General features: G+C 55.6%; 1 protein-coding gene across 2 annotated transcripts; it reads right to left on the bottom strand.

Moving 5' to 3' along the window:
* Positions 1–7,703: 7,703 nt before the first annotated feature.
* RNF166 (ring finger protein 166) lies at positions 7,704–17,822 on the bottom strand. Of its 2 annotated transcripts, none has more exons than XM_023537705.1 (6): positions 17,649–17,822; positions 12,342–12,498; positions 10,738–10,850; positions 10,080–10,179; positions 9,844–9,951; positions 7,704–8,808 (listed from the first exon to the last, which is right to left on the bottom strand). In XM_023537705.1, exons 1-6 carry the CDS (start codon positions 17,687–17,689, stop codon positions 8,743–8,745), a joined length of 585 nt encoding a protein of 194 aa, XP_023393473.1. In that variant the 5' UTR covers positions 17,690–17,822; the 3' UTR covers positions 7,704–8,742. The 2 variants fall into 2 exon arrangements, with proteins under 2 accessions (XP_023393473.1, XP_011370190.1); XM_011371888.2 differs by having other exon boundaries at positions 10,080–10,194; positions 17,649–17,819.
* Positions 17,823–17,837: the final 15 nt, after the last annotated feature.

Here is a 17,837-nt window from a genome sequence, read left to right as displayed (position 1 = left end):
GATAGCCACAGGCCATTTCCATGGCTGTGCAGCAGGCCTGCCTTCCAAGTAGAGTCTTTTGAGTCCCAGATGCTACACGCAACTGAGTGCTCTTTGCCATTCGAGGGCTTGGGGGACATGGTGGGGTTAGTGGTGAGTCTGTAGAAGCCCGTGCAGAAACACTGGAGGGAGGGCCGTGTCACACATGTCTTATGTTCGCACAGTTTTGCAGATGAGAAAACTGAGGCACCAAGAAGCTGGGAAGTGGTGGAATTGGGACCTGGGCCCACAGTCCCAGCCTTACCCAAGGCATGTGTACCTTGCCTGTTGCTTGGTGAGAAGGGGAGAGTGTCTCCCATTGAGCCATGGCCTGGCACCACACTGCCACGTGTGTGGCTTTCAGAGGACATGTGGCTGCCTTCTGCTTATTCACCTGTTCCTGGGCCTCGAAAAGTTTCTATTTATACCCTCACTTCTTTCTCTCTCCCTCCCCAGATAACACTTGCAGATACCTGCGCCAACCCTCTATCCACCCTGTCTTTCCTTACCCAGCCACCCATTGTGTGACCCCAGGCCAAGATGACCCTCTTAATCCCCAGAGAGATAATTTATTTAGGGAAGCTGGAACACTCCTTTGGAGAATCTGTTGATTTCATCCTGGAAAGCCCCCAGGGATGCAAGGGTCCTTAGAGTGCCATTGGGTACGGGCAGTTTATCCCTTCCCTAGGGCTGCCGTAACAAATGACCTGAAGAGAAATTTACAGTCCCAGTGTCTCAGAACTGCCCTCCTGTGGTGGCGCAGGCTCACTTTTGGCTGTGACTCACAGAGTTGTGTCTGGGCTGGACCCAAGTAGGACCCACAAAGGAAAACCTCAGCATCTGTCTGTTCCCAACTGAGTGGCCCAGGGAATGGGGTGTGGCTGTCCCCATCTGCTCTGCGTCCTTCTCAATATCACTGCTGTGCCTGGCGGTGAAGCCTCACACCCTACTCCGCGGTGAGAAACCCACTTCCCAACAGCTCCCTCTCTCAGCTAGAGCAGGACTTGCAGGGAACTGAGGTCCACTTTCCCCGCAGAAACCATAGCAGTCTTCCCTGAGCACCTAGGACCAGGGGAATGACAGTTTTCAAGAGCCAGGCTGCCACTCAGCCCATCTGCCTTTATTAGTGACCCACCAGGCCAACAGGCGGGTTCCAAGTCAGGGAGCAGAGTAGCCCCAGAAACAGCAGGTCGGATGTTACAATTCCATTTATGTTGATGTTTTTTCATTTTATGTGTATGTTGTATACTCTTTTTGTAGGCTACTTTATAGTGACTGTGATGATAGTGCTTGGTCCTATAAGTAGTGTGTGTACATATACATCTGTGTCCCACTGATGCTCATTTTTTACCGATTGGGTTCCATGAGCCATTGTGAAACCCCCACTCTCTGGGCCAGGTAAGAGCCAGCCCTCATTCCTGCACAGTGCCTGCATGTGTTCAGGTCCACAGCAGGGGTTCAGCAATGTTTGTTGGACTAGATCGAAAGTCCCCAAACAGCACAGCCCTGGGCACACATGTCCCTGGGGGTTGGAGGGGTGAGCCCCTATCTGTGCTCTCGACTGCAGATATGTGTGTGAAGGTACCAGGGCCTGGGGGAGAGCCAGGCACTGGGACTTTTGGAACAGTGCTCAGAGCTAAGCCTCGCAGGTGGGGCTTGGCTGTCCCAGGCCCTGGGCAGATGGCCCTCACATTGGGGCATCATCCATGGCAACAGTGGCCCCCTGTGTCAGTGTGTGGAGTGTTTATTGAGGAAGGGTGGATGTGGTTGGGAAATCCTGACTTGGAGCACCCCGCAGCTGTCCAAGTTTATAGACTTGCGGAAACTTGGATCCAATGCTCCAGCTCCCAACATCTGGTCAGATTGGTGACCAGCATGGGCTTGGTCACCCCCAGTGAAGGAGAACTTCATTCTATTTTGGGGCTCGATTGTTGAAGGTGATGCTGGTTCTTAAAATGGGGTTCAGTGGACACATCCTGTGTGATTGGGGGTAATGAGAGGGGATATCATCCTTCTACACACAGCTTATAAGACAGGAAATAGAGGCCTAGACACCTTAGGGAATGCCAGAGAGAGTGATGTTGGGTGCTGAGGAGGGTCTTAGGGGCTGGGACAGGAGAAGTGAGAACTGAATGGGGACAAGGCAGGGATGTGCCATGTGCACATGTGTGTCAGTGTGTGTGCACGTGTATATGCATGTGTGCAGGTCTGTGTCCTATACATGCTTACATACAGTACACATACATGCGTGTGTGTGCACATGCATCTGTGCGTGTGTGAAGTTGCAGGAACTGTTCCCGTGTCACAGAGCTCGGGCATCAGTGGGTGAGCCTCGGCCTTGAGGGAAGGGGTCTTTTGGGTCCAGAGCTTGGTTCGCAGCTCCTCATCCCTCTGCATCCCCTCTGCACTCTTCTCTGCACGGTGGAACTGGCCCCTCGTCTCCAGCAGGTTGTTGGAGAGACTCAAAGAACCACATGCTGGGTGATTCTCTCTGACAGTGATGGACCGGACATCCCCATCTTATGGATCTGCCCTCACTGGAGCATCTGAACCTTGGCACATGCAGCCTCACGTTCACTTGGTCAGTATGCTGTGCCTCTCACTCACCCAGCCACCAGGGCACAGAGAGCAGCAAAGCACAGCCTGTCCTTGAGGCTTGCAGGAGAGGCATCTCAGCTGGCTCTCACTTCTGCAGCAGCTTCCAACCAAGGAGCTAAGCCTTGCCAGCCAGAACATGCCCAGGACTCCAAGATGTGCCTCCTGAGCCCTGAGGCCCTCATGACAGGCAGCCAGGCTTAGGGCAGGTTCTCTAGGAATCTCTGACTGCAGGGTCTGGAGTCCCTTCAAGGCACACCCCAAAGAAGCCAGCAATGGGGCCGAGAGGTCCAAAGGCGTCTCTGCTGGCCTAGCATGCTGGTTACCATGTTCAGCAAGACACCTCTGGGCTCTGTTCCTGGGCTGGATCAGGGTAGTGTCAGCTTCTCAAGGGGCCCTCAGCAACACTGGTGACAGGTGGTGGCTCCAGCAGCCTCCTTGCGGTCAGGGAGTCCACCTTTTCAGGTGGCACCAAGCTGGAGCTCACACCTAGTTCTTCTCTACTTGGCATATGCTGACAATGAACTGATGGACAGTGTTGGGAGTTGAAGCATGTGTCCTGGAAAGATGCTGAAGTCCTAACCCTGGCACCTGTGGTTGTGGCCTTATTTGGAAATAGAGTCTTTGCAGGTGTAGTCAAGATAAAGTCATTAGGGTGGCCCCAATCCAATAACTGGTATTCTAATGAAAGGGGATATTTGGACACAGGTACACACAGAGAGCAGATGACATGAAGACACAGGGAGAAGGCCGTGTTGAAGCCGACGGGTCAGCATGATGCATATCTGAGACAGAGATGATGGTGGCTGCCAGAGCCTGGCAGAACTGGAGAGCAGGAAGGGAATGGATGGTCCCTCACCGCCCTTGGAAGCAACTAGTCCTGTCAGCACTTGGATCTTGGACTTCTGAGCTTTGCTGTTGTGGAACCCATGCAGCTGTGGCACTTTGTTTTAGCTGCCCCAGGACACTCATGCACACAGTGGCCTGGCTTGCCCTGATTTGCAGTGAGAGCCCAGATAATCAAGGAGAACTAACCACAGCCCCAGAAACCTATGCACCAGATGTGCTCATAGTTTCTAGAAAAAAATACCACATTGGTGCTGCTTGCACTTCTCAGTGGCCCATTCTTGTACCCGCCTGCCCCTTTCTCTCCCAAATGTTTCCAGGGTTTGATAGCTCGATTCTCGAGCGACGTGCAATTCAACAAAAGTCTGCCAGTTCCTGCCTCTTCTGCTCATCACTTGGACAGAAGCTCATACCAAGAGGGGCCCAGCCACTGGCCATACTTGTGGCTATGGGAGCAGCACTCAGAGGAAAACGGCCTATTTTAGCCAGCCTTGTTTCCATCTCGTTGCCTGTCTTTCCTGGGCTGAGGCCCAGGCTCCAGGTGGGAGGCCAGCCTGGCTTCAACTGTCTGAGAGTGTGCATTCCTGAAGCTGATTGTGTGAAGGCGCCTTGGATCCCATCAGTACTGGATGCCTCGTAGTGAGTGAGTTTAAGCCTCTTTCCCCACGAGCATGCTTAGGGAGGGACAGAGGTGGGGAGTCCTGTTATCTCAGTGCTAGAAAGAAGAGCCACAGTGTGGGGCATCAGCACCATGGGAGGATGGGAGGACAGGTGCAGACAGCCTTTTCAGAGTCATCTCTGATGGGGTTGGCCCACCCCCCATGCCTGGGCAGACAGACTGGCTGCAGCTGGGTCATGAAGACACACCCTCCCTCTCACCAGACCCTGGGGGCGGAGGCATTTGTTCTCCACTGATGTCTTGGGGCTTGTTAAAGTGTGTCTGTAGGAAGAGCCCATGCTGGGGCCAAGTCAGGCCCTTCGCCTCTAATGGCACATTTTTGGAATCTCTTACTTCATCTCCGAAACGATAATAGTGACTTCAGTCTATTTTCCCCAGGGCTTGTGAACCTAAATCAAGATGGCCCTGTGTTAGATGAACCCCAAGGTACCACTCTGCATGTCCAAGGGATTGGGGGAGGGTATGGCTCTGTGTGGCAGGTGTGCTGGGCCCCCTGATGATGAGGTAGAGCAGGTAGACCCGTTTGTTTATTTTCTGGTGCCAGGCACCTGTGCACACTTGTATTTCCTGAAAAGACTCGCCTGGAGTCCTGCAAACCCAGGCTGAGCCAAGCCTGCCAGAAGGCCACTCTGCAGTGAGCCTGTATGACCATTGTCAGCCCCACCCTGTGTGTCCACACTGCTGCCCATGAGTGCCCAGAGCTGGCAGCTAGTTCTCCAGAGTCTTAGGCTAGTGAAGGGAGACCGGCCTGAGCCAGGGGGCTCCGTGCTGTGGTGTCCTGCCTTTAGGCGGGCTGGTCGCCTCTCCCCTTAGCCCCAGACCACAAGGTCGCAGGTACCTGGGAACCTGTAGGCACTTTCTAGGCAGTAGAGGGTACCTGACATGAAAGGGCATGTCACCTCCAGTCAGGCACACCCCAGGGCATAGATGAGTGGGCCCAGGATATAAAGTCTGCCTGACTTTATGCTGCAGAGAAAAGCTGCTGAGGATTATTGGTCCCTGCGTTTGTCAAGGTAGAAGGGACCCTGACTTTAGGAACTCCCAGCTTAAAGTGGTGAGTCCCTGGGTCAGCTCATACTCAGGGCACTGGGAGGCCTATGATGCAGACTTGTGGCGGCTCTGCCTCTGGCTGCCCTGCAGATTTGTGGTGGGACCTGGGGAGGAACACGAGGGGCTGGCTTGGGTCTGTGGTTTGCGTCTCAGCTGTGGTCCAGGCCCTCCATTCTCATTGGGAAGCACCACTACATGGATTTCAGACATTTGGCTCCACCTCGGATTTCATCCAAAGTAAGAGGAGGCTGCTGGTGCAGTGGCTTCAGCCTGAGGTATCCCCTGTCCCTCCCACTGTGGGTCTGCTGATCCAGGTTGCATGCGCTCCCACCATATGGGGTTCATGCTGATGCCCTCCCCTGGGAAGACTGTCCTGGACACCATTCTGGAGCAGTAGTATGGCTCATGTGTCCTGTGTGCCCTATATGTCCATTGAGTGCCATGTATTTCATGTTCCCCATATGTCCCATAGGCCCCAGGGACCCTGTGTGCCCATTGTGCCTCCATGTGTCCCGTGTGGCTCTCTGGCCCAATCTTGCCCCATCACCCAGCCATTATCTACCAGACAGGCAGATGGCAATCAAGGGCATGGTGAGGTCAGGACCTGCCGAGACGCCGTAAAGCCGCCTCCAGGACTCCTGGGCACTGTGGGCCATGACGACTAAGCGGCCTGGGCCTGTGGGAGCAGCACCGTACTATCCCCCAGAAGGTGGGTGGGTGGCAGGCTGTCTAGGTGTGGACAGCCCTGGCTAATGGCCAGGGGGTGAACACACACACCAATACCAGCCCTGTTCTAGAGCTTGAGGCCTAATTGGGGACAAGACATGGGCCGCTGTGGACAGCCCCAAACCACAGCCACTGCATGTCCAGACAGGATGTGCAGGCTGTTCTAGGGGAAGAAGAGACAAGGGTCTTGGCCAAGGGGAGACTCGGCCTCTCCTGGAGGAGGTCAGTACTTTGGACATGGGTGCAGGAGAGGCCCATGAGGGGAAGAAGGTGCAGGGTGGAGAGGAGATGGGGCAGCAGGAGGGAGGGGAAGCATCCACACCAGCAACCAGAGCCCAGCTGGTCCCAGTACTGCTTTAGCTGGCTCCAGGTCCCCTCAGTGAGTGTGGCCTTGAGTCTGTGCTTGGGGCTGTGTGCCTGGTGGGCCAGTCAGCAGGGTGGAGCAAGAGGGCCTCATTGGGGCCAAGATCCCAGGGTCCCAGCTTTTCAGCCTCCTCTAGGAGGGGACCTCAGCTGCTGTATCACCCTTTCTTTCCTGTCAGCCCTGGAGGAAGCTGCGTCTACACTCAGACAGCTCTCCTGCGGTGTGCTGCATCACAGGCCTCCTTCTGGAAGGCGATGAAAAGGACAGGCTGTCATGTGCCTCTGCTGCTCCCTGGAGCCCAGCACCCACAGTTTGTGGGGTCAGACAGTCAGAGGAGAGGGGGGTCAGTGGCTCCTAACAAAGGTGTCCGAGGCCAACTGCTTCTAAAGGGGTAACTTCAGCCCAAGTCACATTCTCCCCTTGAGTGATTGCTTGTGGAGACTTCTGCTTGCCTGGCCCTGCCACAGCTTTAAGCTCAGGAGACCGACCTCCTTCATAGAGGAATGGTCTAGAACACAGCCCCACCTGGTAAAGGAGCCTGGTGACAGGGGAGAGCGAGACAGGTGCAGGACTCAGCCCTGATGACCAGCCGTCAGGACACTGGCCAGCAGGTAATTCTTGCCAGCTCGAAAAGCTCATAGTGACTTGGGGAGCAGTAGGGACTGTGACAGTGATGGTGGCCGGGCACCAATGTCTAAATGGCTCTTCATGACCTTCCAGTGGCTGTGTGAGGCTCAGGGGCTGAGAGCACATACAGGGGCACAAGGAAGGCTGTGGGGAAGGCTGCGGAATGCCAAGAACCAGCAACCTGGAGAATGGCCACCACATGGGGACTGCAGAACTGTGGGGCTTTACCCCAAGGGTATCCCGAAGACCACTCCAAAGGCCACCATGGCCACCTCTGGGCACCAAAACAGACCCCATTCAGACCAGCCCCAGCCAGGGAGGCCGAAGAGGTACCCAGCCTACCGGCCTCAGCAGACTCCATCTCAGGACCAGGAAGGAGGTGAAAGCCACCAACACCCAGAAAACTTGTGCCTGAGTTTATCACGGGGGACCAGATGCAGGTCAAGAACTTGCTCTGGGAGAGGCAGACACAGGCCAGGAGTAAGGGGCACAGGTTGAGGAGCCTCCCGTGTACTGTGGAGGCACTGTGCTCATGGGAGGAACAGAAGGATCTGGTCCTCCTGGTGACTGCTGGTGGCAGAGACCAAAAGGGGAGAGGGCCTGGGCAGGACAGCTGCCCCATGGCACTCCTCCTGGCTGCTGTGTCCTCTTCGTGGGTGATCATCTTCACTCTGAGCTGGAGCTGCCTGGGGACAGATGCACATCTGCAGGCCTCATGCAAAGGAAAGTTGCAGTGACTCGACACCAGCCATCCGCTTTTCATATTTACAGAATGAAACCCACTGGTCCAGGCTGCTATAGAGGCTTTGAAACATTTTATTTAAATTTTTTTGAAAGACAGCAATAATTTATGCCATGAACCAAACGAGAGTACTGACAAGTGTTTTCTAGCCAAGCCCAACATTGCAAAGGCCCCACCTCCCTCCCAGCCCCTGCCCCCAACTCTGCCACCGCTGGGGGTGGCCCTGCCTTGGAAAGGTAACAGCAGAGCTGAGGCCAAGACCCCAAGCAGGAAGAGGCCTCAGAACAGCCCGGCAGTCACTGCAAGTGGCCAGGGTGTTGGGATTTCTTCCTGGTCATTATCCAAGGGAAACGACAACCAACCACAGGAACCCTGGAAAACACTGAGGATGGCCTGGGGCATGGCCACCTTCATCCCGTGCTCACAACCGAAAGCCCACAGTTCACCTTGGCTCCTACATTTGCCCCATCTCTCCTTCCCTCCCCAGCTTGATCCCACAACTGTTTATTTTTGATCGTTTTTTTAAAAAATATAATTTTGTAAATGTTCCATAAAAATACTATTGTTCCTAGTCAAACACAGGTATTGCAATATGAAGAGTAACTGCTTTGTCTTTGCTCTATAAAATGTGAAAAGGTTATCACACTGGATAATATAGAAAAATGCCAGAATTTCTAGGTATCACAAAGCCAGTACCAGGTGTGCGGGGGGAAGTGTTGCCGACGCTGGTGGCCGGTCGGGTGTATCGCTGGGGCTCCCCCTCCATACGGGGAGGACATCATGGCTTTAAGAGAGACAGACTGCCGACTGCTCTCAGTCTCAACAGGCCAGCCCTGCGAGGGCCACCTGCTCGGCCCGAAGCACCGAAGAAACCAGCCATGCTTGGCCAGGAGCACAGGCAGCTGTCCTCTGATGGTGAGGGGACAGCAGTCTCCTGGGCCCTGGCAATCTTGGGGACTGCCTCGCCTCCTGCAATGATGGAGGCCTCACCTGGCCCAAAAGGCGCATTCCAATGCAGGCGCTGGACCACAGAGAGCCAGCACAGTCCTGTCCCTCGAGGCGGAAAGGCTTGGTCCTGGTGGCTGGGCTGTGCCTTCAGTTCTCAGAGAGAGATAGGGCCAGGGCGGCCTGGAAGGCGGCTTCCTCATCGATGCTATAGTCCTGGAAGACAGGAAGTGGACATGGGCTGGGGGACAAGAGGGACCAGACAAGCCCAGCTGTGCCAGTGGACTCTCAGGGCCGCCTCCTCTGTCGGCTCACCCCAAACAGAACAGTGCTACCACTTCTAGTCTCCTAGACCGAGGCCCTGACCGAGGCCCTGCACAGTAATGGGGTCATCCGTGTTTGTGGCAACAGCTCTGTGGGAGGTTAAAGGCTGCCCGCATGTGGGACCGCTGTCTGGCTTCTCCCAATTTCTCTGCTTCCCTGAGGGCAGCATGGGGCCTCTGCAGCCGCCCAGCAGACACCCCGCCCAGCAGAACCCTGCCCAGCAGGCCTGTGGGAGGGGTGGAACTCAGAGCCTTTCACCTCTGAGAACACGGGTTCGGAGATGAGTGGGAAAGTCAGAGAGCTCCAAACCTCTAGCCACGGGGACCCGAGGGTCAGATAGGAACACAAGTGATTATCCCCCACTACCTGACACCCCCCGCCACCCGCCCAGGTGCCTGGAGGCTGGCGGGGACAGGAAGACAAGGCTGGGCGAGGAGGGGCCGAGCAGGAGGAAGAGCCTGAAGAGGGTCTGTCGGCCTGGGGCAGGCGCAATTCCGACCCACACAGGTGGGAGAGGGAGAGGAGAGGTTTAAGGTGGTGAAGTCCCTCTGGTTTTTCTCCAACAAGCACCCAAGGGCAGCCCATCACCCACCATGGAACTCTGTCCTGGCAGGGAGCCGGTGCCTCTGTAACAGCCACCATACCTGTGGCTGCCTCTCCCAGAGATGCTCCCCCATGTGTAGAGAGCTCTCTGGTAAGGGACCCTGCAGAACCAAGGGGCCCTCACGGACTGCTCTGCGCAGATGCTGAAGCTCTGTAGTGGCCACGCAGACCTGACTGCCATCAGCACCCAAACCACAGGCGGCTCCCACAGAAACCCAGGGAGGCCTTTGTGTGTCCAGTTCCCTTTGAGCTGCAAGCCTGAGGCTGGTTAAGGGTGGGAAATTGGGGCAGGGGACGGGTGGGGGAGGGGGACAAGAGACGTACCACGAAGGTGTCGTAGGAGAACTTGTGCCGGTGGAGCAGGTGCTGCAAGAAGTTGGCGCTCTTGTAGCTGGGGTCACCCCAGGGCATCGCCGAGCAGATGGGGCACACCTGGAACAGGGGGCGCTGGGGTGAAGCTGCCAGAGTGGGCAGTGGGCCCCCACCCTGGGGTCCCAGGAAGGCACTTTGGGTGGACAGTGGGGCTTGGGCACCCAGGTGGGCTGGCTGTGGATGCTCACCACGCGGTTGGGGTCACTGCGGTGGTTGTCCACGCAGTGCTTCACCAGCTCCTGCTGGTCCAGGTTGCGGGCGCCGCAGTAAGGGCAGGTGAAGGTGGACCTGTTGGGGACAGCGCTGGGGAGGGAGGAGTGAGCGGTGGCTGGGCCAAGTACTGCCCACCTTCTTGCAGCCTGGCCCTGCATGCCCCCGCCAAGGGTGTGTTCTGCCCTCCCCTCCATGAACCCTGGGTGGCCAGCAGGAAGGAGACTCAGCCAGAGTCTTGAAGACCTTGGCCAAGGTGAGGTCCTCTGCCCTGCCCCCCTCTACATCCCCCTACAACTGCTCTGGAGCTACTTGTGCCTCGTAAAGTCCTGGTCCCTCTCCTTCCCTGACATGGAAGGGCAAGCAGGGGGAGGATGGGCCATGTGCCCTGAGGAAGCATCTGTCCAGCCCCAGCCTTTCTGGGGACCGCCCTCCCCTGCTGGGAGGTGACGCATGGCCTGGCACGGGACCTCTTTGGGTTCTGTTCCTGCAGGGTGGTGAGACCTCTATAGAGGGGATGCAGAGCCACTCCCAGCTTCTCAGGGCAGAGCAGTGCTTCCCCCACCTAGTGATGCAGACCAGAAGCTGCCCCCACAACAGACAGGGATTCTGAGGACCCCTGGCAGGGCAGCTTACCTGGGAATGGGCTGGGATGTAGGCACCACAGGGACAAACTTGGGACAGTTGGCCATCTGCTCCTGGACCTTCATGCAGGAGGAAATATGCACTCTCATCTTGGCCAGCGTCACCTAGAAGGAGAGGCAGGGCGGGGGTCAGGCAGTGGGGGAGTGGGGGCAAACCTCAGGCTCCAGAGGATCAGAGGACCGCCAGCAAGCCGGGCCAGTCCTGCTCTTGCCATTCATGGCCCAGCAGCATGCGTAAGCGGGTTCTGGGGGCCTCTCTCCGGGGCCCAGTGTCCCTGCTGGAGAAGAAACGCTGATGTTTGGAGATAGACTTGAGACCCCAGGGAAGCACTGCTGTGGTTGCACAGGGGGCCGGTGTCAGTCACCAGCCCCTGGATGGGAGCATGCCCCAGCTGGGTTCCCTGGGGAGGTACAGAAGGGCAGGTACAAACCCTGAGGGAACAGGAAACACATTCATTTAAGGAAAATATACCTCACAACAGGAACCAACAGACAAAATCCTTTTAGACAGTTGAACGTCTGACAAAACTCCTTACCAAAAGGAACCAAACCAAACACAGCACAACCTTCTCCTTGGCCACCTGAGTCATGAGCTCTGGCCCAGGGGAGACCCAGCTCAGAGAAGGGCAAGGGGGAGGGGAGCGCCAACTCCCTCGGGCAGGTGGGGAATCTTGGTCAACCAGATTGGACACCACCCTCCTGCCATGTCATGAATGCCAAGAGGCTGGGGATAAACATGTCACAAACAGGAGGCTAGTTCACAGAACTGAGGAAGCAGCAAGGGAGGGTGAGTGGGGGACAACTGCCTCCATGAGCACAGGGTACAGTCCCTGAGTGTCCAGGGTAACAGGAAAATGGCTTCCCGATGCTGGCTCTGCCCAGGGCTGCTTCATATACGAAACTATAGGAGGGGAGAAGCCTGGGGGAGGGGTGCACTGAGCTTGAAGGAAGCCCCAGCAGCCCGAGGTCCTTGGGGCAGCCTCAGTTCAGACCTTCGACCTTTAGGGTAAAGCAACCAGGGGCTGCTTTCCGTTGTGATAAGTTGGTAGAACTTGTTAACCAGAGAGATGGCAAAGTCTTAAAATATAAATTCCAAAACAGTTCTGAGTCCAGTATGCCGGGAGGCAGGACCTCTCCGTCCTGGGGCAGCAGTGGATTTAGGGAGGCTGGCTCCTGGGTCAGGATGGTAAAGGCAGGCCAGGGTGGGTGACAGAGGCTGCTGATGCATTCCACTCTGCCTGTGGCCCCCAGCTGCCCTCCTCTTCCCCATGTCCAACTGCAGTGGGTGGATCACTGGAGTGTCGAGGCCGCATCTGGGGTGGGTTTTGGCTCAGCCCCAGTGTCCCTGAATCAGCTGCAATGCACACAAGTGACCCAGAGCCTGAGCCAGGCAGTGGGGTGGGGGATTGCGACATGTGACACAGCAGGGCCAAGGGGAAGCAGGGCTCAGCGTTGTGGGGGAGGGGCTGAGCAGAGCCTTCAGGTCCTCAGCAGGAAAGGGAAGAGCCCAGTTCCACTGCTGGAGGACAGAACCAGGGCCCCAAGTACCAGACCAAAGCCCCCTCCCGGCCCAGGAAGCCCCTCAGGGTGGGGTACCTTCTTGTTGCAGCCCCGGCAGGGTGCCTTGTAGGAGGAGAGCTGCTTCTCCACATGGGTGGCCTTGTCCACCTTCTTGGGGTCAAAGGGCAGGCGGCACAGCGGGCACAGAGGGGATGGCACCTGCAGGCATGGCTGGAGGCACTCCCCGCAGAACCTGCAGGGGGCAGGGGGCAGGGGGCATGGGCTCCAGCACACATGGGGCAGCAACTCTCTGCTGCCAACTGTGTATTTCTTGGAGACAGTCACTTCTGAGCCCGAGTCCCACTGGCTAGACGGGCACCATCTGGCTAAAGGGTTCCCTCCCAGCCGTGGGCTCTTGGGATGCTCTGCCATATCTTGGAGCCAGGCAGACCTACAGCTGTGGCTCTATAGGACCTGTGCTGACCCCAAGGCCCTGGTCCCAGCAAGAGCTCTGGCTACAGTAGGAGGCTGGGGCTCAGCCTTACAGTCTCACCGCCACCTAGCGATAACAAAACCTCAGGGGGCTCAGAGGACACAGAGACAGCACAGGGGACCCTGGAGACCATCTACCCACTAAGCTCTGGGGAGTAAAATCACTGACAATGGCAGGAGAGGAAACTGCAGGGCCCCAGGGGCCCAGGACTCATTGGACGGATCAGGGTGAAAGCTGGCAGGTGAGCAACACCAGTCTTGGGACAGAGCCCATTCCCCAGGCAGGAAGGGTTCCTGCTAGGCCTTAATGGATAGACGCGCATTGACAGAAGGGGCTGTGCTCGGGCTCCTGACTGCCCGGCAATGACGCTCCCAGCCCTGGGCACGTATTTGGGCACCAGAGGCTCCCTGCAACCCTGAATTCTAGGCACTTGTCCCAGGAGATGCCACATCCTGTGTACGCTGCATGTGCAGTGAGCCCTCCTTCCCTGTGCCCCTCAGCTGGAATTTATAACCACCCCCATGTTGCAGAAGAGTATGCCATTCATTCGGGGACAAACTTGGTCAGCAGGGGAGAGAGAGAGAGAAGGCGCTTGATCACAGGACCACCTTGGTCCAGCTTCATAGGAAGTGCTGTGGGGAACCACACAGCTGCGACATGGAACCTGGAACTGGAGACACTAAAATGGAGCCTCCACAGCCCCAGAAGAGCACATGCTAAGCCCCATCATGGCAGCTGGGTTCAGATGCATGAGAAAGGTAGTAATCCTGCAGACTGCAATGAATCTGCAAGAAACCAAGGTATGTGCTCCTCTACTCCCACCTGTGTGCATGAAGCAGGCTGGGCCATGGTGGGCAGAAGCCGTATGGGACACAGGGATTGAGAATATTCCTGAGTGTACAGAGGACTCAGCTAAGCTAAGGGGTCAGAATTCCCTTTGCCATCAGACTTTCACCTCCTTCTCAGGAAAAGGCAGCCAAAAGGGATCCAGAGTTCCTCCTACTGCTCAACCCCAGGCCCTCCTCCTACACGCTGGCTTCCAGTGCTGCTACCACCTGGCTGGTCACCACTCAAATTAATGAATTAACCTTGGCACACAAGAGAAGGCTTGACTAGGCCTGACACCTGAGGCCATCAGAGAGTGTTCTGACAACCCCTGTCTTAAAGAGGAAGGTCAGCCCACTTGTTACGTCCTGCACCTGGCAAGAGCTTGCCAGGTATCACAGCAGACGTGCAAAGAAGACACCACACACCCACCCCTGGTGCTCTGGTGAGGATTCCAAAGCTGTCCCTCTCACCTGTCCCAGGATCTGCTTAGCCTAATCGCCGGGGGAAGCTGCTTACTTCGCCCAGTCTCTGGAGGAAAGTGCTGGCTAGGTGGTCACAATGGGGAGGCTGCAGGAAATCCACACATGAGTGTTCACATAGCACCAGTTACAAGAGCCAAGAGGAAAGAACCCCATGTCCATTGATGGGTGACGGACACACAGATCTCGGCTTATCCCTGTGATGGACTACATAACTCAGCCATAACACAGTGTGTGCTGACAGATGTGACCACTTGGAGGAACCTTGAAAACGTCATGCTTAGTGAAAGAAACTTGTCACAAAGGACCACGTAGTGTGTGATTCTATTTACGTGAACTGTCCAGAACAGGCAAATCCACAGAAAGCAGGTTAGTGGTTGTGGGGGGTGGGAATTTAGGGTGTGACTTTTTGGGGTGATGAGAATGTTGTAATATTGGTTGTGGTGATGGTTGCTCAGTGCTGTGGATATACTATGAACCACTGAACGGTACATTTTAAATGAGGAAATTGTATCTTGATAAAACTGTAAAAACACATGCAGAAGGACACAGGGCCACACGTTGGGACAAGCCGTCACCACATCATCAGCAGAAGGCAGGACCCAGTGCAGGCCTCAAGAGGAGCAGCTCTCTGACAAGAGATGCACAGGATGTTGGGGTGGAGGGCGCCCCGCTGTCCTCCAATGGGAGGCAGAGAAGCTTTGGAAATCTTGGGAAGGCATACACAGCCCCCTGCCTGACCCCCGGACTTACCCACCAGCCCCGCAGCACTGCCTGTCTTCGTGTCATGGTCCCTGAGGAGCTGGAGGCAGAACCGGGTGTCCACGAGGTGGCCAAGTTCATGGCCTAATTTCCGGCATCATCACTGTGGTGTGCTGAGAGCCACAGTAGACTAACAGTGCCTGCTTCTCTCACAAGAGGTTCCTGCCAGCATCTGCCCGAGGGGCTGGTGTAGGGCAGCTTGGCAGCTGAGGGGTCTGCTCGTCCCTCCCAAGCCCATGGGCACAGCTGGAGTAGCTTGACAGCTACTGCATGGACCCCAGGCTGTAGCGGTAGCACCAATGTATCTCACTCCCACCCTGGCTTCTTGCGCACGCATACGTACATCAGGGTAGGCCAATGTTTCAGAGACCCAGGATGGCAAGCAGGCCAGGCCCCAAGCACCTGGAGCTGTCCTGAGCCCAGAGGCTGACTTCCAAAGCCTTTTCCGGGTGGTCACTCTCTCACTCACTCACGTCCTGGCCCGTCTGACTTGGCTCACCCACACACAAATCCAGGTGAGCTGCCTGTGGGCCCAAGCCTCCATGCGCCTGTCCAAGGTTTGTGCTCTCCAGAGTGACAGAAACTCCTGGGTCCTCTGGGATCCTGCCTAGAGAAGCCAGCTCATTGGCCTGGGTGCAGCCGGGCAAAGGAATGTAAAGGCTCAGCAGTCCCCAGGGTCTGCGGTGGCTATTACAAGAATACAAGTGGTGGTGAGGGGGCAATGCTGAAGGGGGTGGGGACTACTGAAGGTGGTAGGGGAGAGTGGCTACAAGGCTGGCTTGGCCTGACTACCTGAGCTCAAATCCTGGCTTTGCTGTGACATTTGGGAACTTTACTCGGCCTCTCTGTGTGTCGTTTTCCTTGTACAAAAGGAATAATGGCAGTATCTGCCTCACTGAGCTGTGGCATGCAGAGAGTACTCAGAAAACATCTATTATTATCATTTTCTATGGTTCCCATTAAACATGAGCTTTTAAATTTTTCTATGACCTCTGTTCATGAACAACCTGCATGTGGGGATACTTAGATACAGTGACAAATGTGACAGCACTGACAAAAGGGATGAAAGAAGAGTTATAAAGGCTGGAGGTAGCCTGGGCTGAACCCTGCCCCAAACACAGGCCCTTGGGGGATGGTCCATCAGAGGGTTAGAAACAGCGGTACAGCTTTTGGTTCTGGCTATGGCTCACTATCCAGGATATCCCTCAAGTGTGACAGAAAACCAGCTTCCGCTGGGGTCCCTGGGGAGTTCCTGAGAGCTCTTCCACAAGTTCCACTGAGAGGGGTCCTGCTCAAAACCCTATGACTCCTTCTGTCTGGGTGCTGGAGCAGGGGTACCTGCTCCAGATAGGGCTGCTCTCACCACCAGAAAATCTATTTTGTGGAAGGAAACTGCTTACATTCAGATAGCTATGGAAGGAAATAACCAGACCACCAGCAAAGTTTTAAAAGGAAAGGCGGAACCTTTAAAACTGTATTCATCTGCACACGTCTTCACAACACCAGGCAAGAAACTTAGGGAAAGTAAGAGGCAGAGACAGAATAACCAGGAAAACAAGCCAGTAGGGAAAGCCAGGGAGAAAGTATTTTTAAGGCAGAAGCTGTAGAAGTTCATGCAGGACTAGCCTTAGATGTAGGAGGAGATGGGTCAGGTTCTGCCACGAAAAGCATGGGAGGAGGGGCATTTATAGACGTTGTTTCACAACGATTCTATGTAGTTCTGTATTCTGAAAACCACTTCAATAAGTCTTTAAGAAAAGACTTACTTGGAAAAAAATAAAGAAGAAATATATATTTGTACAGACTTGGAGACTGGAAACACTGCGGCCCATGGCTGGGTGAGTGTTAGTGCCAAGCGGGCATCACCCAAAGCCTAGGAAAGTCTTTCTAAATATTAGGACCAGGATAAGCCTTACAGTTCTCTCAATGACGGACTGAAAGATGCAGAACACATCTTAAAACACCCACTAGTATGTTCTTATAAGAAACAAGTCCTGTTCAGAGGCTGCCCCTGTCAAAATGTCACAAGCAGCATGAAAAAGTAAGGTGCAGTATCCTTCAAAACCAGTCTGCAGTGCTTTCTTGTGCTGCTTGACATGGGAGATGGGGGGTGGGAAAGGAAAGTGAAGGCTTCCTGGATCCTGACACTGTCCCTGCCACCTCCCTGGGTGACAAGCAGACACTCGCCCACCCAGTAGTTCCAGCTCCCCTTTTGTATCAAGAGCCTCCCAAATCAGCTATCTTTGTTTGCAAATATTCTAGGCCTCCTAACAGCCAGAGTATACCTCAGCCCAACTTTTCAGAGTGAAAGCCCCACCTCCTCAGCAGCTCTACTGGCAGCCAAGTCCTCCAGCCCCCTCTCCCCATCTTGCTGATTTTACTCAAGAGCTGTATTCAGTCTCGTGGGAGAGTCAGAGAGCAGAGATACCCTGATCTCAGCTCTCTCCCAACAAGGCTGGCAGCTGCAAGAAGATTTGAGTGCAGCTGTCAGCTGGGAGGAGAGCCACATCCTCAGGTTTCTGTTCCTGAAACACCCTGCAGGAGCCCACTGTGGGCCCTGGTGCAATTAGAAACTCTAGCAAGGTGCTTGGCGACTGGTCCCCCGAGGACCAGCCTGCTTGACTGCTCCCTGATGGATGTAACCCAAGTTCTTCATCAAAACAAAACAGCACCAGACCCCAGGCAAGCCGCTCTCCTAACTTTAGGGAACTTCTCAACAGTCTAGACAAGCAGACAGCGGGTCCGAAAGAGTTGACAGCAAGAGCCACAAGACATTTATTTACAACCGCCCACTCAGTCTTCACAGGGCCAAATCCAAGGCGACTGGCGCAGAGGTCGCACCTGCTGCCCTCTGAATACCCGGGGAGGCTTGCTGAGGACATAAGCACTCCCGGAGATCCGGGACCCCGAGACCGGGCAGTGCTGCAGGTCGCCCCCGTGTGCCAAGAGGGTGGTCGGGTCGAGTGCGCGGGGCTGGCGATCAGGAGGCTGGGCTGAGGCAGATGAACGCGCCCCGGAGGCAGGGCCAGC

Source organism: Pteropus vampyrus, unplaced genomic scaffold (assembly GCF_000151845.1).
Source record: "Pteropus vampyrus isolate Shadow unplaced genomic scaffold, Pvam_2.0 Scaffold196, whole genome shotgun sequence".
Lineage (NCBI taxonomy): Eukaryota > Metazoa > Chordata > Mammalia > Chiroptera > Pteropodidae > Pteropus > Pteropus vampyrus.
Note: the sequence above shows the minus strand (reverse complement) of the source record. Positions and strands in the feature narration are given on the sequence as shown.

Coding starts and splice junctions, on each gene's coding strand:
- RNF166 (XM_011371888.2), bottom strand. CDS start 17,689: ATGTCCTCAGCAAGCCTCCCCGGGTATTCAGAGGGCAGCAG. Junction 10,851..12,341: donor GCCGGGGCTGCAACAAGAAG/GTACCCCACCCT, acceptor CTCTCCTTCTAG/GTGACGCTGGCCAAGATGAG. Junction 9,952..10,079: donor GCAGTGACCCCAACCGCGTG/GTGAGCATCCAC, acceptor CCCCTGTTCCAG/GTGTGCCCCATCTGCTCGGC.